The 21930-nt window shown below is 41.0% G+C and overlaps 1 protein-coding gene across 1 annotated transcript; it reads left to right on the top strand.

Moving 5' to 3' along the window:
* The first annotated feature begins 116 nt into the window (after nt 1-116).
* On the top strand, nt 117-21074 carry RRAGC (Ras related GTP binding C). Its single transcript, XM_032247031.1, has 7 exons — nt 117-463; nt 2814-3017; nt 3991-4190; nt 7430-7544; nt 8166-8308; nt 13549-13697; nt 19542-21074. The coding sequence occupies exons 1-7, from the start codon at nt 227-229 to the stop codon at nt 19691-19693; spliced, it is 1200 nt and encodes a 399-aa protein (XP_032102922.1). The 5' UTR covers nt 117-226; the 3' UTR covers nt 19694-21074.
* The last annotated feature ends 856 nt before the right edge of the window (nt 21075-21930 follow it).

The following is a 21930-nucleotide window of genomic DNA, read 5'->3' as shown; positions in this document are numbered from 1 at the left end:
CACCTACCCTGCTGCTCTCGAGTGGCAGCTCGGGCGGCCAATGAGCGTCTGCGCTTCGGCTCGGGGCCTATGAGAGCCGGGCTCTGGGGGGCGGGCCGGACGGTGGCGGCTGCCGGGGGCGGTGGCGGCGGCGGCGGCAGACTGGGGAGGCGGCGGCCTGGCTTGGCTTGGCTTGGCTTGGCCTGGCCTGGCCTGTCAGGGCGCGGGCGGCGGCGGCTCCAGCACCATGTCCCTGCAATACGGGGCGGAGGAGACGCCCCTCGCCGGCAGTTACGGCGCGGCGGATTCGTTTCCCAAGGACTTCGGCTACGGCGTGGAGGAGGAGGAAGAGGAGGCGGCGGCGGCGGGCGGCGGGGTTGGGGCAGGGGCAGGCGGAGGCTGTGGTCCGGGGGGCGCTGACAGCTCCAAACCGAGGATTCTGCTCATGGGGCTCCGGCGCAGCGGCAAGTCCTCCATCCAGAAGGTGAGCGGGCCCGCGCCGGGCCCCCCGCCCCCTCCTCGGGGCTCAGGTGCCTGGCGGCGGGGACGCCTGGGAGGGCGGCGGCCGGGGCCCTCCTGCGCTCCGTCCCTCCGCAGTTTCTCTCCCGACTCTTGCGAGCGCCCAGGCGCGGCTCCGCGCGGGGATCCCGACCTCTGCGTCCACGCCCAAGTCAGCTGAGGCCAAGTGGAACGTTGAAGGCGAAACTGGCTGCAGGGAGGCAGGTGCCCGGTGGCACCGCCCAAGACCTCCGCTGGGACCCAGTCCCTGTGTCATTTACGAAACTGAGACGCACTCTCCAGTTCTCACTTGGAGAACTTCGTGGACTCCCCCCCCCCCGACCCGTTTTGATTTGTTCTTCTCACTTCAGGTGACCTGAGTGTGCAGGGATTCCCAGCAGAGCCCCAGGGAGCCGCGTCAGAGTTGTGACTAAGACACTGAGCGTTGTAATGCTTGCTTTCGCTACTGGTGTGAAGGAGACTTCGCTGTAGCGTTACTGGAAATTGGGTAGTGAGGTTGCACCCATTTCAGTAGTTGTGACCTGGTGATGTTCCCCCTGTAGGTGTGTGTTTATAAAAATCTGACACTTTGAGAATATTTTGCAGACCTAGTCTGTTTTCACTTTTGGGCTTTCATCAACAAATGGAGGGCTGTACACGTTGTTTTTGTTTTTTTGTTTGTTTTTGTTTTTGAGACTGAGTATTGGCCTGTCACCCAGGCTGTCAATCTCAGGCTCACTGCAACCTCCCCTCCCGGGTTCAAGCTGTTCTCCTGCCTCAGCCTCCTGAGTAGCTGGGCATTACAGGCGTGCGCCACCACGCCCAGATAATTACTGTATTTTTAGTAGAGACGGGTTGGCCAGGCTAGTCTCGAACTGCTGACCTCAAGTGATCCGTCCGCCTCAGCCTCCCAAAGTGCTGAGATTACAGGCAGGAGCCACCACACCGGCCTACACTGTTTAGTAAGGGGGAAATAGAGGCAAAGTTGACTTCCTCCATCAGCAAAACCCATTACGCGTGGAGTAAGCTGGGTAATAAAACTAGTATCAGCAGGCACCTGGTCTTTTCACCTCTCTGTTGCAAAGGTCTGTCCAAAATAAATCTGTGATTTTTTTTTTCTTTTTTTAAATTCTGACTGATATTTTGTAGATGGGATCTTTTTTAAAAGCAGCTTTCTTCCAGATTTGCTGGAGTACTGTATTTTATTTACCTTGATTTTCACCTGTCCAGCAAGTACAGAATATCAGATGATTAGGAGATGTGGCTTACGTCCTTGAGTCCTAGTTAACCTTTCCAGCAAAATTTGGGTACATTGACTGTAGATTTTTAGCAGACTAATTTTCGTTGTTCACGTTTGTTACTGAGAAAACTTTGAGAGTAATTGTTTATTTTTCTTGTCTAGAAAGAGGCAAGGTAGTTTTATGTTAGAATTTTGTAGGTTGTGAATATTGTGATTCTTTTTTTTTTTTTTTTGACATGGGAGTCTTACTCTGTCGTTCAGGTTGGAGGGCGGTAGCTCAATCTCCACTCACTACAACCTCGGCCTTCTGGGTTCAAGTGATTCTCCTTCCCGAGTAGCCGGGACTACAGGCGTGCACCACCACGCCCGAGTAATTTTTGTATTTTTAGTGGAGATGGGGTTTTCACCACGTTGGTCAGGGTGGTCTCGAACTCCTGACCTCAAGTGACCCGTCCATCTCGGCCTCCTAAAGTGCTGGAATTGCAGGTGTGAGCTACCGATTATTGTGATTCTTAACAATTGCCTTTACATTTCTTTTCTCATGGGAGCTGTCTTTTCCCTGTTAGTCCTTGTGGTCTCCTCCTAGATGTTTTCACTTTCTACTTGGTATAGTTACTCCTCTTCTTTTATTTCTTCCACTAGACTGCAAAGTCAGTGAGGGCATAGTCCAGTCTGTTTCACTTTTTTAAATTACTCCTCAGAGCCTGAGGTAGGCATTAGAGTAATTTTTGAATAAACCAGAGTTCTTAAGCTTTAGCTATAAAGCTTTTATAATCTTCAAGCAGATTTTGACAGAATTAATATTAGCTTTCCCCCGGAAAAACTGGTGGAGGTGATGCAGATTGCTGCTATTAGTACTGAGTATGCAGAAAACATAGGAAAGATTTAGCTTCAAAATAGATTTAATGGAAATTGATTTGGTGTCTTGTCAAAAATAAAGGGACAGTGATTACCAATGGATTCACCATTCAGTTTCTACTTTTCAAAAATTTTTTTTGCTATGGGATCAAATTTTTAAATGTTAAACCAGGGTGGAACTTTAAATTTAAATTCTGAAGTTTAATATTCATAAAATTGCCTGTTTTTCTTTTAACAGGTGGTGTTTCATAAGATGTCACCCAACGAGACCCTGTTTTTGGAAAGTACCAACAAGATTTATAAGGATGACATTTCCAATAGCTCCTTTGTGAATTTCCAGATATGGGATTTTCCTGGGCAAATGGACTTTTTTGACCCAACCTTTGACTATGAGATGATCTTCAGGGGAACGGGAGCATTGATATATGTCATTGATGCACAGGTAGTTAGGAATGTGTTTACTCCTCTTCCCTGGTGGGAAAAAGATGTAGAAACAAAGGAAAGTTGTTTATCTTCTTTGTCATGTGCGTGTAGTTTCTCTCTTAGGCAGTGGATTCCGTAACAGTGTAAGAGATGTAGTGGCAGAGGTGCTTTGGGAACAGGCATGCCACTGTGCAAGTACAGAATATCAGATGATTAGGAGATGTGGCTTACATCCTTGAGTCCTATTAACGAGCAGCTAATGTTGGCCTTCCATTTTGATTGGTTAATGATAGATGTGGCTATACTGTATAGTAATAGTAATGTCATTCCCTGAAAAGACCCCATCCCATAACATAAAGAGGAATTTGAGAACTGAATCAGTAGATATTAGAGCAAATAGTTTACTTAATTGTCCAAATTGAGTTTAGCTCAGTAAGCATTTATGGAGGGCCTAGCATGTGGCAGTCAGTCAGATGAGTGGACAAGTCCCTATCCTTTAAGAAGCTTACTTTTTATAAGCTTAAGCATTAGTTAAGAATGCTTTGTGAGTGATAGTCTCTGCAGAGGGTGCCTTCACATACAGGATCTAATTAATCTTCACAATATTGTTAGGTAGATAATGTAATTCTGACCTCACAGATAAGTAAACTGAGAACAGAGTTTAAGTAACTTGCTTAAAGTGACACACTGAATAAATGGCAGAGCTGGGATTACTTTAAAAAATTATATTGGGAAGAAGTGTTTATTTCCTTTTACCTTTCTTAAATTAGTGTTAAAAATTACAAGCGTTAACCTAGTAATTGAATTTTTCATCTCGAGACAATTGAAGAGTTATTTAGTACTATAGTTAATATATTTGACTGTTTGAATATTGATGATACTTAGGATAGCATATTTTCTGTGGTTGGAGAAGAAGGTGGTTTGAGGCTTTCTTAACTCATTACTTGACTTGTGAGATTTATTTTTAAAAAATACTTTGTTCTGACTTACAGGATGACTACATGGAGGCTTTAACAAGACTTCACATTACTGTTTCTAAAGCCTACAAAGTTAACCCAGACATGAATTTTGAGGTTTTTATTCACAAAGTTGATGGTCTGTCTGATGATCACAAAATAGAAACACAGAGGGACATTCATCAAAGGGCCAATGATGACCTTGCAGATGCTGGGCTAGAAAAACTCCATCTTAGGTAACAACGTGTGTGTTTGATATGAGAGCCCTGAACAATGTGTAAATGTATTCCCATCTCTGTCATTTTAAACACTATAGCTTTCTGCTACCTGTATGCCTTTTGCCAAGTCTTTTATGTTTTTGATCTCTTTGTTGAATTCCAAGCTGTCTGGGAGCCTGATGTTGAGAAATTACCTACTTTTTGCCTTTTCCTGGAGATTGAAGTCGTGTGAAGTGTTTCCATTGGTGCTTTTCCAAATTCATCTCAAGAGACTGGAGTCAGGCTGTTTCTTCATGGTATAAATCTGCTTTGGGACTCTTTCCTTTTGGTTTCATTAATTCCCCCCTGCCCCGCCTCAGTGAGGTGAATTTGTCACATTTGTTGTAGGAAGCTTTAGCAAGAGTCTTAGACAATATTTTTCTCAGTGGGAATGGCCTTATACAGAGAGTACACTTTCAAATCTGGACTGACTCTTCATCTTTATTTTTCCTGCTGGCTCCCTTCCACCTCCCACCCCTGGACTGACGCTAATATATCTTAGCTTTTAAAACACTTTAACCTTTTTTTTTTTTTTTTTTTTTTTGAGACAGAGTTTCGCTCTTGTTACCCAGCTGGAGTGCAGTGGCACGATCTTGGCTCACTGCAACCTCCGCCTCCTGGGTTCAAGCAATCCTCCTACCTCAGCCTCCCAAGTAGCTGGGACTACAGGCTGGGCCACCATGCCCAGCTATTTTTTTTTGTATTTTTAGTAGAGACGGGGTTTCACCATGTTGACCAGGATGATCTCGCGCTCTCGACCTAGTGATCCACCCGCCTCGGCCTCCCAAAGTGCTGGGTTTATAGGCGTGAGCCACCGCGCCCGGCCTTAAAACACTTTATACTTTTATGAAACTCTAACGTTTGGCTTAGGTGGGTTTATCTTACACGTTTGTATAAGGCTGCTATTAACTTTAGAGGACTATTGGTTTGTAACTATTATTAAGAAATTATTATTAAATAATAGCTCCTAGATAGGATTGATTTGTGTATCTGCATTCTAAAAGTGTATGAGGAATATTTTTGTACATGTTATTTTATTTGGTGATACAGGTAGAAATGAGTATTAAAAAGTACCCAAGAAAATATTCTCTTGATGATAGAAGCAGCTTAAAGGGGGAGCAGGGGAGAGAGACAGCAAGTTCTTTCTCTGTCTCTGTTTTATTGTTGTGACTTCTTCATGGGCTAAGCTAACTGCTATCCCTACCCCTAATATTCCCGGGGCCTTAGGCTCCAAGAATCTTTTAGTTATTCGTCTGGGAAACCATGAAGAAAAGTCTCGTTGACCTCTAGTTTGCTTGGAATAAATTTCTAAAAAATTTGCAAGTAATTCATGGTTAAAAAAATAAAAATTCAGCAATGTTTGTAAGAGAAAATGAAAGTACCTCTCCATAAAAATTCAGTCTTCTTATTTTGAGAATCCACTGCTAATAGTGTTTACCTGGATTTTGAGCCGTGCTTGTCCTGTTTTCCCCAGCACTCCATGGGGATCCTTCTGATTCTCTCTACCCCGTGTCTGTGTCCCTTTCCAGGGCATCCCACCTCAGTGGCACTTGCTATCCCCTTCCTCAGTACCATGTAGGGTCCTAGACCTTGTTAACTTCAGTAGAATTTTGCATCAAGCTTTTATTTAGGCCGTGCACAGTGCCTCATTTCCTGTAATTCCAGCACTTTGGGAGGTCGAGGCGGGTGGATAACTTGAGGCCAGGAGTTTGAGACCAGCCTGGCCAATATGGCGAAACCCCATCTCTACTAAAAATACAAAAAATTAGCCTGACATGGTGGTGTGTACCTGTAGTCCCAGCTACTCGGAAAGCTGAGGCAGGAGAATCGCTTGAACTCAGGAGGTGGAGGTTACAGTGAGCCAAGATCGCGCCACTGTACTTCGGCCTGGGCAACAGAGCAAGACTCTGTCTCAAAAAAAAAAAAATAAATAAAATAAAGCTTTTATTTAGTACTAGCAGCCCTATGGATGAAGCCCCATTTCATTTCCAGTTTCTATAAACTTATCTTACTAAAATGCCCTGTGTCTTGCAGGTTCTCCCTGTCCCCATTCACCTCAAGCCTCGTTCTTACTTTGCTCACCTTTTAGCCTATAGGAAACACTAAAATAATCCTTTCTCCCTAGTACCTATAGGATCTTCTTGGCCTTACCTGTTCTAGTGCTCTTACATCTAGATTAGAGCCTTGCATTGCCTAGATTAGGTTCTCAGGTTAGCTGCTTGAAAGTATCTTTAAATTACCTGTAAAGTAGTATACACAGTTCTATGTCTCTGATGTTGTAATATATATATATGTATAAATGTGTGATGGATGTGGCTGTAAGGAAGAGTATACTCCCTGAGTGATAAAGCAGATAGAATGGTCGACAGTGTTTAAATTGTTAAAGGCTTCCCTCTCAAATACATGTTTTATTGAATCTGCATGTATTACTTCACCACTGTAACTCCTTTTAGGCCTCCAGACTCCTGTAGATTCGTCCATTCTCTGTAGAGCCCTGACTCCCATCTTCTTTAATACACTCTTTACATAAATTCTTAATACCAGTTGTATTCATTTGTTTATTCATCAAATACAAGCACTGTTCAAGGGAGTGGGCCTGCTGCTAGGAGCATGACTGACAACGTCTCTTTCCCCTGGAACTTACATTCTCAGTGACACAGCTCAAAAGCACTGAAATGAATGTCTGGTATCGTTTTAAGTACTTACCAATGCTGTGAAGAAAAACAAATTAGGGGAAAAGGGTTGAAAGCATTGGGTACAGGAGTACTATTTTAGGTAGGCTGGTCTGGAAAGAACTTTTTGAGGTGATATTTTAGTAGAAACCTGAATTATGTTCTTATTTGATAAATGTCACGTAACTCATTTAGCTTCCTCGGTTTTTCGTCTTATTTTTGGTCTCAGCTATGTGCTTAAAAAAGCTTTTTGGATCAGATTGCAAAGACATAAGGTAAATATTTGAGTTTATGTATCTGAAAATCCTTTTCTGGGTACTACTTCAGTTCCTCTTTGTGTAAATGCAGTAAAGAGATAGATAGCTACAAGCTAGGTGGGAAAGTGCATTTGTCATCTTGAGTGATGGGCATGGTAGATAAGTTAAAGAGGCTTTATTGAACTCACTGAAATCAAATGTTAAGAAACTTAAAGTTTTGTGTATTATAATAGTTGTCACATAACATAAGGTATTTTTCAAGTTAATCAAGCTATGTTGTGTTTTTCAGCTTTTATTTGACTAGTATCTATGACCATTCAATATTTGAAGCCTTTAGTAAGGTGGTGCAGAAACTTATTCCACAACTGCCGACCTTGGAAAACCTATTAAATATCTTTATATCAGTAAGTGAGAAATTTATATTTAATTCACGGTAGTTTCTGATTACATTTTTGTGAACCTATTTGTTTTCAGCTTTTCCAAAAAATGTCTTGAATTAATCTGAATCAAGTGCAAAGACTAATGACCTGCTTAACATGTAACATAAACGATAACAAAATGTTGCTTGAGTTATTTTCTGAATTCTTAAATAGATGTTGATGTCAAAATATAATTCTTTTATGTTTTGTAAATTGCCACATAATGCCTTTCTTGATAGCAAGGTGATTCAAATCAGAGATTGATTATATTAATAAGAGGATTATTGAAAATGTGGCATTGCTTGATTTTTAGAGTTTTTTTTTGTTAAATTTTTGGTGATATCTTAGAAAATAATTCATTTGAATAAAGAGGAAGAAGAACATTTAACTTATGAAGTTATGTCAGGAAATCAGAGTAGAGAAAGAATTCCACTTTCATTCTTTGGATGATAGAAGAGTCTCTCAAGCAACTGCTATTTGTTTTTTGGTATCTGGTTATATAATTTAAAATGTTCTTGCATGTTATTCAATAATTCAAGGTTTTCGATAGGTTGTAAATGGTGATTTTTAAAAAATACTGAACAGTTTCCCATTTGTTTTTCCAAGAATTCAGGTATTGAAAAAGCTTTTCTCTTTGATGTTGTCAGCAAAATCTACATTGCAACAGACAGTTCCCCTGTGGATATGCAATCTTACGAACTTTGCTGTGACATGATCGATGTTGTAATTGATGTGTCTTGTATATATGGGTAAGTTATATGCATATTCCTGCAAGATCTCAGAGAGATGGGAAACTATTAGTTTGATTTGTTCAGAAGACTAATTTCTGAGGCCTCTGGCAAGTAGTACTGCATGCAGTGGGATTGTTCTGACCACAGTGCTTTAACTTGGAGCATGATTTCTCTGGAACTGTGCTGCTGGGTCTTACTCTTTCAGAGAATGGCTAAGAAAAGTTGGAAAGCATGACTAGAACTGGACTTGTTTGTCACTGCGTTTCTCCTGATGTTGTGAGGATGGGGAAGGGTTGCACTGTATCTCGTCACTACTGGGTCTTAGCTAGATTGAAAAACTTAATTTATTTAAGATGGTCTGAATAACAAAGTAAGTTCTGGTTCCTGATTTAATCTCAGGCTTTGTGGAATTAGGGATTCATAATCTTTCATGGAGCAAGGAAGGTAATTAGAATTTTGGATGTTGGAAGAACTTATACATATAAAAATCTGACCCATATATACAAGTTTCCAAAATCTCTAAAATTTGAGCTCTTCCTTTATGTAAATTTCCCAAATTCTATATAGAAATTTATGAAAGGCAGCCAGCAAGTGATTTTGCAGAATAGACCAGAGGACAGTGAAAACTTTGGGGAATTTACTGGCTTTTCAAAAGCTGATAATGCCCAGGTTGTAGTGGCTTGCGCCCATAATCCCAGATGTTTGGAAGGCTGAGGTGAGGGGATTGCTTGAGGCCAGGAGTTTGAGACCAGTCTGGGCAACCTTACCAACCTTACCAAAAAAAAAAAAAAAAAAAAAGTTAATAACATTCTCTGCACCTTCTGACTTCCTAGATTCCCCTGGTGTACTAACATCAGCATTCTCAAGTTGCTTTCAGATGCTTTAGCGTTATCTGCTACCTGTGTTTTCTCTCTGCTCCATCTAGTCTAAATGTCTTTCACCTCTGACTCTCTTCACTTTGGTCTTTTGCCCGATTTTTCAGTGTCTTTCCCCAGCTACCTCTGAATAGGAGAGTAAATTTGTCTTATCTATTCTTTATCTGTCCGTCTATTCCTTTTACTTTGTGATTACATGCTCTCTTTTCTTTTTTTGAGATGGAGTCTCACTCTGCTGCCCGGGCTGGAGTGCAGTGGTATGATCTCAGCTCACTGCAACCTGTGCCTTTTGGGTTCAGGCAATTCTCCTGCCTCAGCCTCCCGAGTAGCTGGGATTACAGGCACTCGCCACAATACCTGGCTAACTTTTTATATTTTTGGTAGAGATGGGGTTTCACCATGTTGGCAAGGCTGGTCTTGAACTTCTGACCTTGTCATGCACCTGCCTTGGCCTCCCAAAGTGCTGGGATTACAGACATGAGCCATGGAGCCTGACCTGTTTTAATTCTTTACATAATGAAAATGAGACGTTGTCAGTTTAATATATATATTTTATATATAGATATATAAAATATAAATATATATATATATTTATGTTTTATTTTTTTGAGACAGAGTCTTGCTGTGTCACCAGGCTGGAGTGCAGTGGCACCATCTTGGCTCACTGCAACCTCCACCTTCTGGGTTCTGGTTATTCTCCTGCCTCAGCCTCCCAGGTAGCTGGGACTACAGCCGTGCGCCACCATTCTCAGCTAAGTTTTTCTTTTTTTTTGTATTTTAGTAGAGACAGGGTTTCACCATGTTGGCCAGGATGGTCTTGATCTCCTGACCTCATGATCCACCTGCCTCAGCCTCCCAAAGTGCTGGGATTACAGGTGTGAGCCACTGAGCCTAGCCCAGTTTTATTATATTTTTTAGGAAAGTTTCATATTTTCCCATTTCTAATTTAAAAAATGGATGAGTATAACATTTGCTTTTTCTTTAAAACAAATCAAATTTGTATCAACCAACTTTTTTATAATATAAAAATCAAATTTAACTGTAAAATTAATTTTACTGTTAGATACATTTTTAAATACCTTATACATAATGAAGTACATTATGTTAGCTGGGTGTGGTGTTGTGCACCTGTAGTCCTAGTTACTTGGGGGATTAAGCAGGAGGATGAGGCAGGAGAACTGCTTGATCCCAGGAGTTCCAGGCTGCAGTGAGCTATGGTTGTGTCACTGCACTCCAGCCACGGCTCACTGCAGCCTCAACCTCCTAGACTCAAGTGATCCTCCCACCTCAGCTTCCTGAGTAGCTGGGACTACAGGCGCCCAGCAACTAACTTTTTTTTCTTTTTTTTGAGATGTGGTCCGTCACTCAGACTGGAGTGTAGTGGCACAGTCATGTCTCATTGCAGCCTCAGCCTCCCAGGCTCAAGTAATCCTCCTGACTACAGGCATGTGCCATCATGCCTGGCCAATTTTTGATTTCTATAGAGATGGGGTCTCACTGTGTTGCCCAGGCTGGTCTTGAATTCCTGGACTCAAGTGATTCTCCTGTCTTGGTCTCCCAAAGTGCTGGGATTACAAGTGTGAACCATTGTACCTGGCCTATTTTAGTTTTAATTTTTTGTAGAGACAGGGTCTCATTGTGTTGCCCAGGTTGGTATCACACTCCTAGCCTCAAGAAGTACCTCTGCCTTGATCTCCTAAAGTGCTGGGCTTATAGGCATGAGCCACCACTCCTGGCCTGCCTTGGCATTATTTTGACTAAGATTTGGATAAGCATATTTTCCTAATAGTCCTAAAAACCATTAAAACAGATAAACATAGAAAGCAGATCTTATGCCTTACAGATTTGGAGCAAGCATTTTAAGGTCATTAACATATTTTTATTCTTAATTTTATTAATCACAGCCAAATGAAGTCACTCTAATCTCCAGACTGTGAATAGAATATGCCTTTCTAATTTCTTTCTCATGTTAGTGTGTGATTCAAGGTCATATGGTGGGTTGACATTAGGAACTTTATAGTTTCTTACAGTTGCTGGCTGTGGGTGCTGGTTTAGGGAATCATCTTCAGGGTGGTCTATGTTCGAACCTCTTGTCAGAGTTAGTTCTTGTTCTCACGTTTCATGTGGTACAGGAAAGGATCTACATAGGGCATCTTAACTATAAGCTGAGAACACATAGCACTTATAACTTCCTCTTCTCCAATTAGAAGGAAGTAGTTTTCTTTTATACTCTTAAAAGCAAATGACACCAACTTCCCCACCACTCTGCCTTCCCAAATTAACTTTATGTTAGTTAAGATACTGAAAACTGCATGGAACTGAGTTAAAAACCCTAAGTTTGAGTCCTGACTTTGCCAGGAGATCACTTCATTTTTAATGAACTTCAGTTCTTACTTTTTTTTTTTTTTTTTTGAGATAGGGTCTCACTCTGTTGCCCAAGCTGGAGTGCAGTAGTGCGAACACAGCTCACTGCAGCCTCGACCTCCTGGACTCAAGCAGTCCTTTTTCAGCCTTCTGTGTAGCCAGGAGCACAGGTGTATGCTACCACACCTGGCTAACTTTTGGATATTTTTGTAGAGATGGAGTCTCACTTTGTTGCCCAGACTGACTTTGAACTCCTGGGCCAAAGTGATTCTCCTTGGCCTCCCAAAGTGTTGAGATTATAGGCATGCACCACTGTGCCTGGCCTCTGTATGTTTTCAATGAGCATTGTCCTCTCTTTGTATTTGTGTAGTTTACTTTTACTTGTTGCAGAAAGGACTTTTGTGGTTAAATAGTAATTATTCGTGTCCTCAAGGTTGTTGTGAGGATCAAAGAAATGTATGAGAAGGTAAACTGTAAAAATAAGCCCCCACTTCACAAAAAAAATATAGAAGGAAAATACAGAGAAATGAAAACAGGAGTAAAGAGCCACTACCAAAGACAACCACTAACAACTGTTTTAGTGTTATTTCTGTCACCTTAAAGTGTGTGTGTGTGTGTGTGTGTGTGTGTTTTCTTGTGTTGTCTAGGCAGGCCTCGGACTCCAAAGCTCAAACATTTCTCCCACCTCAGCCTCCCAAAGTGCTGGGATTACAGGCACGACCCACCATGCTCACTTTTTTAGAACTCATAAAAAGTTCTAAAACTTTTTTTGCTCGTGCTCATGCTATCATACAAGAACGTAAATTGTAAGGCTTGGAATATGAGCATCAGGCTCATGCTACCATAAGAGAAAGTAAATTGTAAGCCTTGGAATAGTTTGAAAAATAAGCCAAACCCCAGTTCATTAAAAACTGCATGGAAAATACAGAAAAATGAAAATAGGAGAAAAAAGGTATATTGTTTTACTACCAAAAGCAATTACCAATTACTCCTACCATTTTCATTTTCTTTCTTTTTTTTCCCTGAGACAGCCTTGCTCTGTTGCCCAGGCTGGAGTGCAGTGGCACAGTCTCGGCTCACTGCAACCTCTGCCTCCCAGGTTCAAGCAATTCTCCTGCTTCAGCCTCCCGAGTAGCTAGGACTACAGGCATGCACCACCATGCCTGGCTAATTTTTTATTTTTGTATTTTTAATAGAGACAGGGTTTCTCCATGTTGGCCAGGCTGGTCTCCAACTTCTGACCTCAGACAGTCCACCCACCTCGACCTCCCAAAGTGCTGGGATTACAGGCGTGCGCTGTTGCGCCCAGCTGACATTTTTTTTTAAGTATATTTCCCTCACGTTTTTTGTTTTTGAAGGCAAATACTTTTTAAAGAGCATTTTTGACAACTCTTAATTTCTAGCAATGGCTAGGTAACCTTTAGATTTTTATAGGCAAGTATATCAGAAAAGACTCTGAATCCATATTTTTTTAAAAGTTGTTGATTTCAACATAGTCCCTACTAATCTCTACCAGAGACTGTTCTTGTATAGTCTAAATATTTTCTTGCTTTTGTGAGGAAGCAAAAAATATGTTTTCTGTGAAAATGTGATTGACCTGGCATATAGAATATGCCTTGAAGGAGCTCACCTAAGTGAGGCGGCAGGTCCCAGAGGGGCCCTGTGATCTGAGGGCAGTAAAGAGTGGAGACACCTCAGCTGGGTTTACAGAACACAGTCTCGGGGGTGAGTAGCCCCACCTGGTGAGATGTTGGTAATGCTGTCATTTTCCTGGTTAAGATGTACATATGTTTACACCTTTTTCTCCAAATGTCTGATTATCTTCTCGTTTTTAATAGGAATCCCTGGAATTCTTTGTTTAGGAAGACTATACCTTAACAACACACTCTCCCTATATATTTCAGCCAGTATTCTTTCCCAAAGACATTCGGGAAACTGGGGGGATATCATTGTGCAAATTAAATGTGGCGGATGCCTAGATGGGAAACCTGTAATGAATAGTACTTTCTTTTAAAATAGGTTAAAGGAAGATGGAAGTGGAAGTGCTTATGACAAAGAATCTATGGCCATTATCAAGCTGAATAATACAACTGTCCTTTATTTAAAGGAGGTGACTAAATTTTTGGCACTGGTCTGCATTCTTAGGGAAGAAAGCTTTGAACGAAAAGGTAATGGCATTTTAAAAAGCTGTTTTTATATTAATTTCTTTGCCATAATGTCTCAGGTTCTTGAAAACAAGAGAAAATAATAATTGCGGCGTTAGAAAAATGGCTATTAGAAAAACAAAGCTCAGGCCGGGTGTGCTGGCTCATGCTTGTAATCTCAGCACTTTGGGAGGCTGAGGCGGGTGGATCATGAGGTCAGGAGTTCAAGACCAACCTGGCCAACATGGTGAAACCCTGCCTCTACTAAAAATACAAAAATTAGCTGGGCGTGGCAGCATGATGCACCTGCATCCCAACTACTCAGGAGGCTGAGGCAGGAGAATCGCCTGAACCTGGGAGGCGGAGTTTGCAGTAAGCCGAGATCCCGCCATTGCACTCCAGCCTGGGTGACAGAGTGAGACTATCTCAAAACAAACAAACAAACAAAACTCAAACTGCTTTTGTCCCTTTGCTTTCATACGTAGTCCAGACTTTCTCCTTTCTTTTTTTGATCTTTCATTTTAAATCAAGGTTTTACTAGCCTTTCTGATGCTTTCATTACCTGTTTAACTGCCTGCAGTTTGGCTTGCATCTGAGCAAGTCTGTTTTATTTATTTATTTATTTAATACTTTAAATTCTGGGATTCATGTGCAGAACTCACAGGTTCGCTACTTAGGTATACACATGCCATAGTGGTTTGCTGCAGTCATCAACCTGTCATCTACATTAGGTTTTTCTCCTAATGCTCTCCCTCCCCCAGCGCCCTTCCCTGACAGGCCCCAGTGTGTGATGACCCCCTCCCTGTGTTGATGTGTTCTCACTGTTCAGTTCCCACTCATGAGTGAGAACATGCAGTGTTTGGTTTTCTGTTCCTTTGTTGGTTTGCTGAGAATGATGGTTTCTAGCTTCATCCATGTCTCTGCGAAGGACATGAACTCATCCTTTTTATGGCTATATAGAGTATTCCGTGGTGTATATGTGCCACATTTTCTTTATCCAGTCTATCATTGATGGACATTTGGGTTGGTTCCAAGTCTTTGCTATTGTGAATAGTGCTGCAATAAACATATGTGTGCATGTGTATTTATAGTAGAATGATTTATAATCCTTTGGGTATATATCCAGTGATGGGATTGCTGGGTCAGATGGTATTTTTGGTTCTAGATCCTTGAGGAATCGCCACACTGTCTTCCACAGTGGTTGAACTTACACTCCCACCAACAGTGTAAAAGTATTCCTGTTTCTCTACATCCTCTCCAATATCTGCTGTTTCCTGACTTTTTTTTTTTTTTTTGAGACGGAGTTTTGCTCTTGTTACCCAGGCTGGAGTGCAATGGCGCGATCTTGGCTCACCGCAACCTCTGCCTCCTGGGTTCAGGCAATTCTCCTGCCTCAGCCTCCTGAGTAGCTGGGATTACAGGCACGCGCCACCATGCCCAGCTAATTTTTTGTAGTTTTAGTAGAGACGGGGTTTCACCGTGTTGACCAGGATGGTCTCGATCTCTTGACCTCATGATCCACCCGCCTCGGCCTCCCAGAGTGCTGGGATTACAGGCGTGAGCCACCGCGCCCGGCCCTGACTTTTTAATGATCGACATTTTAACTGGCGTGAGGTGGTATCTCATTGTGGTTTTGATTTGCATTTCTCTAATGACCAGTGATGTTGAGCTTTTTAATATGTTTGTTGGTCACATAAATGTGTTCTTTTAAGTGTCTGTTCATATTCTTTGCTCACTTTCTGATAGGGTAGTTTGTTTTTTTCTTGTAAATTTATTAAGTTCCTTGATATTAGCCCTTTGTCAGATGGATAGATTGCAAAAATTTTCTCCCATTCTGTAGGTTTCCTGTTCCCTCGGATGATAGAAACTAGACTTTTAGAAGTTACCAGGTTACCTTCTTGCTGCATTCAGTGGCCTTTTTTCACTCTGCAGCCTTTTCAGCCTTCTGAGCATGTGATCTTGTCCGTCACTCCTTTCTCAAAGCTTTTTTCTCTCTTTGCTTCCCTGAAGCTGAATTCTTGGGATATTTTGTGTGTTTGTTTTCCTGACCACCTCTCCTGTTTCTTCTGGCTGTTTTTTTTTCTCCCCCTCAGTCCTGAGTGTTTGTCAGAACCAGGTCTTTCTGCTTGCTTATTCTTTTTTTTTTTAGAGATGGGGTGTCACCATGTTGGCCAGGCTGGTCTCAAACACCTGACCTCAGGTGATTCACCCATCTCAGCCTCCCAAAGTGCTGGGATTATAGGCATGAGCCACTGCACCCGGCCTTTGCTTGCTTATTCTTTAGGTCAGCTCATCCAATACATGGCTTCAGTGATTGAAAAATTCACATCTCCAGCTATGACTTGGGTTCATGCTCCCATCCCATGTTTGGAGCTATTAGTAGGATGTCCTCTCTTAAATATGTGATTGCTACCGTCAATATCATGTTAATCATTGGAGGATGAGTATTTCCCCTTTTTTGTGATTCTCTTGGCTGCCATACTTCTGTCACTAGTTACGCTAGTTTCTCCTGTCCAAGTGTAGTTGCCTTGTAGTCAGGTAATTATGTGGTGTGATTGCTGAAGGGGCCCTTGCCGATTGGTTCACAGAGGAGATTTCATGACCTCCTTTTTCTACTATGTTGTTTATACTGAATTTTCACCAAATCTGATCATTTTTTGGAAGTGTTTCTTGAGTTTTCTTTCCATTTTTACTGTCAGTGATTCTACTCCAGGTTCTCATTGCTTCAGGCCAGTGGTGCTGCAGTAGTCTCTAGCTTGATAATATTCATGCAGTTGACATATATGTGGAGGATATAGTATATATCATCTTTTATCCCAAAGGCAGACTTGTTTTCAGAAAATTAAGATTATTTAACTACTTAAGGAACTACAGTAACTCTGTTATTTACTGCAACAGGTCCTCCCTCTTGTGCCTGAGTTTTTGATGGAATAGTTCAGATATTCACAAACTTGGGGGTATAACAAAACATGAATTTTCACCTTTCAGCTTAAGAACTAAAATGACAAATATAGTTGAAGTCTTGTTTTTGAGACAGAATCTCACTCTGTTGCCCCAACATGATCATAATTCACTGTAGCCTCAACCTCTTGGGCTCCAGAGATCCTCCTGTCTCAGCCTTCTGACTAGCTGGGACTATGGGCTCATGCTACCATAATGGCTAATTTTTAAAAATTTTTGTAGAGATAGGTTCTGTGTTGCCCAGACTGGTCTTGAACTCATGGCCTCAAGCAGTTTTCCTACTTCAGCCTCCCAGAGTGCCAGGATTACAGATGAGAGCCAACTGCCCACCCAGTTGAAGTGTTCTATATGTTTTTCTCAATTGAAATCTCTTCCTTTGAGCTTACATGTATTTTATTTTTCCTATTTTTTTAAATTTCATGTCTATCTGTAAGCAATAGAGTACTGTATAAATGATATCAAAATATAAGTAGTCTTCTGCAAATTGCTTGATTCTTTTCATTCAGGTGGTTTTTGAGATTTATTCAGATTGATGACACATAGTTCTAGTTCGTTCCTTTTCACTGCTGTATAGTATTCTATGGGTTGAATATACCACATTTTATTTTCTTGTTGCTGGATATTTGGATTATTTTAAAAATTACAAATAATACTGCAACAAATGCTCATGAACAAGTTTGCCTTTGCGCATGTGGAGACTTTCTCTAGGGTATGAATTTAAGAGTGGAATTTATTGAGTACATATATCTTTGACTAATAAAGATATTGCCAAACAGCTCTCCAAAGTGAGTTCACCATTTTACCCCTGGCTGGGACTGATCTATGGACGTTCTTATCCCTTCTTATCCTTAATAATGTTTGGTATTGTCAGACTGTTTAATTATTGTCAATCTGGTAGGTGTGAAAGGGTATCTTATTTGATTCTCATTTTTACTTATTTAGTTATTGGTTAAAGCGAGTATCTTTTCATGGCAAGTACCTTTTCATGGCTATTCAGGTTTCTTCTTTCACATTTTACCTGTTGACATATATTTATCTTGTTTTGCACTGATTATTAGCAGTTCTTTATTTTTCTGCATGTTTATTATTTTTTTTTTTATTTGTGTTTTTATTCTGAGATGGGAGTCTTGCTGTGTTGCTCAGGCTGGTCTTGAACTCCTGAGCTCAAAGAGTCTTCACATCTCAGGCTCTCAAGTAGCCGGGATTACAAGTGTACATCACTTGTGCCTGGCTCCTAACCATTTTAATCTTAAAACAATGTTTATTTAGGCTGGGTGTCGTGGCTCATACCTGTAATCCCAGTGCTTTGGAAAGCTGAGGTAGGAGGATGCCTGAGCTCAGGAGTTCAAGACCAGCTTGGGTGAGATAGCAAGACCCTGTTACCAAAAAATTAGAAAATTAGCTGGCTGTGGTGGCTCGCACTTGTAGTCCTGTCTACTCAGGAGGCTGAGGCAGGAGGATCACTTGAGCACAGGAGTTTGGGGTTGCAGTGAGCTGTGATTGCACCACTGCACTCCAGCCCGGGTGTCAGAGTGAGACCCTGTCTCTAAAAAAAGAAAAAAAAAATTTTTATTTATGGGAATTTTCAGATGTACACAAAGGTAGAGCAGCACAAGGAATCTCCATGCTCTCAGCTCCTGGGTTCAACCCTCATCTCCACACACTTCAGTCATGTTTCCTGGAGAGCTTCCCAGTTATTATGGATTATTAATCTTTTTAATTTTGTTGTGGAAACTGACAAATGTATGAAAAAGTAGAGAAAATAGTATAATAAAAGCCTTTTAATCTATTGCCCAGATTCAACAGTTATCAAAATTATAGCCAATCGTGTTTCATATTTATACCACTTTCCCTACTGGATTATTTTGAAGCAAATGCCTGGCATTAAATCATTTTGTCTATACAGATTTCAGTAGGTATCTCTAAAAGGCAGTGGTTTTTAAAACAATAAACAACAAAATTCGCAGTGATTTAATGGTATCATCAAATATCTGGCCGGTGTTCAAATTTCCTTGTTTGTTTTATTTTACATTTGGCACAGAAGTAAATTTTAATGTAGTTGAATTGATCAAAACTTGTCTTTTATAGTTTGTTTCTTTTCTGAGTTTGAAAGACCACCTTAATTTGGCTGTAACCTACTTATTCAGTGTACCTGATTCCTAGTATTTCCTACCAGGATTTCTCTGAAGCCCTGTTCTCCAGTCAGACCGTTTCTTTCCTGTCTTCCACCTGTGCTGTATTCTCATTGCCAGCTCCCTGCAGCTTTCTTGTGATTTTGTTCCCCTTTTCTGCCTAATTAAATCATGTCTGTATTTCCAAAGTTCTTTCTTGTCCCTGAAGTTTTCAATTGATTACTTTGCCCTGCACTTGGCTTTTTCTTTGGATTTCTTTTACATTTGTAGTCAATTTGACACCAGATTGTTTTGGTTTGTTTCTTGTATTTTGGCTTTATGCCCCAGCTAGCATATCCTGTCTGGAAGGCATGGACCATGTCTGCTGTTTCCTTTGACATATTGTACCCTCTATCATGCTGTTCAATAAGTATTTAATGACTTTCATCAAAGCAAATATAAATTATTAAAAGATCACACTATGTTCAAGCAGGCCACACAGTGTATTTTAATATGTTGCTTTTCTTGAATGTGAATTGAGTCATCTGAAGCTTGGATGCCACAGGTGTTAATTTGGCCAAGGTGGTGGTCTAATCGCATTTGTTGTCTGGCAGAACGTTATGATGGTGGATATGTATGATGACCAGCTGTTCTTATGATTGAAAAGCTTGCTATCTAGTTTGGAGGCTTAAGAATTTCCAACCGGTGTTTATCAGTTATTTTTGGCTGCAAACCCAAATAGATAATTTCACAATTGACAATTCAGGAGGCATTCTTTTCTTTTTCCTTCCTGCAGGTTTAATAGACTACAACTTCCACTGTTTCCGAAAAGCTATTCATGAGGTTTTTGAGGTGGGCGTGACTTCTCACAGGAGCTGTGGTCACCAGAGTAGTGCCTCCAGTCTGAAAGCGCTGACACACAATGGCACGCCACGGAACGCCATCTAGTCTGAATCCCAGCATCGGGGCTCTGTGCCAGCTTACTCCTCGCTCCAGGGTCAGATACCATGTGCTACAGGACATGGGAGCTGCCACTTGTGGGAATCTGGTGCCTGTCCCACTAGAGACAAGGGGTAGAGTTTCTCATTTGGATGAAAACCCCTTCATCTGGTGGTGTACAACTGAAGCTACTATTTCTTTTTTGAAAAATGGCAAAAAAAAAAAAAAAAAAAAAAAAAAAAATTTCTGGCGACCACAGAACTCAAGTGTGTGTTTCTCCACTTTTGGGTCCACTTTAAGTAGTTGAGATATTTTGGACCTGGAGATAACAGCAGTTACCCATCCTTACCAGGGAATGTTGCCATCAATTCCAGTTGAAAATAATAGAAAAGACTGAATTTTTATATGCTTCACTTAGGCGTTCATTTGAGTAGACTAAAAATTCTGCCTTGCTTAGGTTCTAACACTGCCTCTCAGATTTCAGTTTTGGACATTGCACAACTAAGACCTTTTAAATGCATTTGCTTGCTAATTTGGAAGACACATAGTCTTTGCAGCAAGACATTCCTATATTGAAGAAATGAGAGAAAATTTTATGCTGCATCAGGTGGAGAGCAAGGCTCAACAGTGGTTGCGTTAGTTCCCTCGGAAGTGTTGAAAGAACTTTGAAATGGAAGAAAATTTTTGCACCTTTGTTCTGGGTACCAGATGTCTGGATTCTTTCTTCTGCATTAGATAAATGATCATGCTCAGTGTAACAAAGGGAATTAAAAATAAGTTTTTCCCACAATCCCCTTCTAGGGGAGAAACTCATTATGTCACTGAAATGTTGAGCTTACTTTTCTTTAATCTTGATATCAGCCTCTACATACCTTTTATTCTAAGCTACTGAGCTTCTTGATTGCATTTAGTTGACCACGAGTGACCCTAAGGCACTGGGGGACTGTCCACTGGGAGTTGGAGTGAGCACGTGGTGCTGCAACAGGCATTGTTTTACATACTTTGTCTCCAGTATTCTGACACCAAGTGTCAACTGTGGTACTTTCTTTGCCTAGGATATTAATTCATAATTGTTGCTTTTGTTGATGGTTGATACCCTTTCCATTGATTTAAACCTAACACATTATTTCTATTCCACATACCCAGTAGGCATAGATTCTAAAGCCACTGGACCACTTGAGTACATAAGTGCCACTGTTTAATGCAATATGTATATTCAGGTCTGTAAAGCTAACAGTGTGACTTGGAGTGCTTCCTGCAGATGATTCTGACTGTTGAGTATTTACATGGACCATGGTGATATCCAAAAGAAAAATGCTTTTTATATTTATAGATTATTTCATTGAACTATATATGAAATGGGTATCAATAAATGTATTTACTCCAAAACCAGTTTTTCTCCTTGCCTGAGGTATATGAGGGTGGTGGAACATTGGATTGTCTCACTTTGCCATTTTCTCATCTATTTATGTTTCTTTTTCTCTTTTTTTGAGACGGAGTTTTGCTCTTGTTGCCCAGGCTGGAGTATAGTGGCGTGATCTTGGCTTACTGCAACTTCCGTCTCCTGGGTTCGAGCTATTCTGCTTCAGCCTCCTGAGTAGCTGGGATTACAGGCATGCGCCACCACACCTGGCCGATTTTGTATTTTTAGTAAAGTCGGAGTTGCTACATGTTGGTCAGGCTGGTCTCGAACTCCCGACCTCAGGTGATCTGCAGGCCTCAGCCTCCCAAAATGTTGGGATTATAGGTGTGAGCCACCGTGCTTGGCCCATTTCTTTTTCTTTTGCTGCTTCATGTGGTTAATATTTCTTATGTGTCAGAATTTCAAGTTCTATCCCGATGTGGGAGTTTCATGGCTCTGTGTCTTCCCTGGCCATTTCTGCTTTAGGGTAGTAAATCAAAGCTCAGGTGAACATATTTTTGGTTGGGTGTTTCATATCAGCACATCTCATGCATGGTGGGTAATATCCTGGGTCTGGCATCATGAATGATTTTATCCAAGCTAAGAAGGAGTAAGATGAGTGAAGGTAGAACACACTTAAATTGTACCAATTTTAGCTTGTTTTTTGTTTCCTCCAGTTGCTGACATACTCATTGACTCTTAAATGTCTCTTAAATAGTCTCTACAAACATGTTGGGTCTAAACTAATCAGAGAAAAATAGATATTAATTTATCAGTGGGAGGAAGATAGAGATTGAAATATCTTTAAATTTCATAATTGGATTACTTTGGAAGCTGTTTTACT

This window comes from Sapajus apella, unplaced genomic scaffold, assembly GCF_009761245.1.
Source record: "Sapajus apella isolate SASKATOON/1434 unplaced genomic scaffold, GSC_monkey_1.0 scaffold62, whole genome shotgun sequence".
In the NCBI taxonomy this organism is placed as follows: Eukaryota; Metazoa; Chordata; class Mammalia; order Primates; family Cebidae; genus Sapajus; species Sapajus apella.
Note: the sequence above shows the minus strand (reverse complement) of the source record. Positions and strands in the feature narration are given on the sequence as shown.

Excerpts from the sequence above, each read along its gene's own strand:
- RRAGC (XM_032247031.1), top strand. The coding sequence starts at position 227 with ATGTCCCTGCAATACGGGGCGGAGGAGACGCCCCTCGCCGGCAGTTAC. Across the intron at positions 4,191-7,429 it reads CTAGAAAAACTCCATCTTAG|CTTTTATTTGACTAGTATCT; the intron begins GTAACAACGTGT and ends TGTGTTTTTCAG. Across the intron at positions 7,545-8,165 it reads TATTAAATATCTTTATATCA|AATTCAGGTATTGAAAAAGC; the intron begins GTAAGTGAGAAA and ends TGTTTTTCCAAG.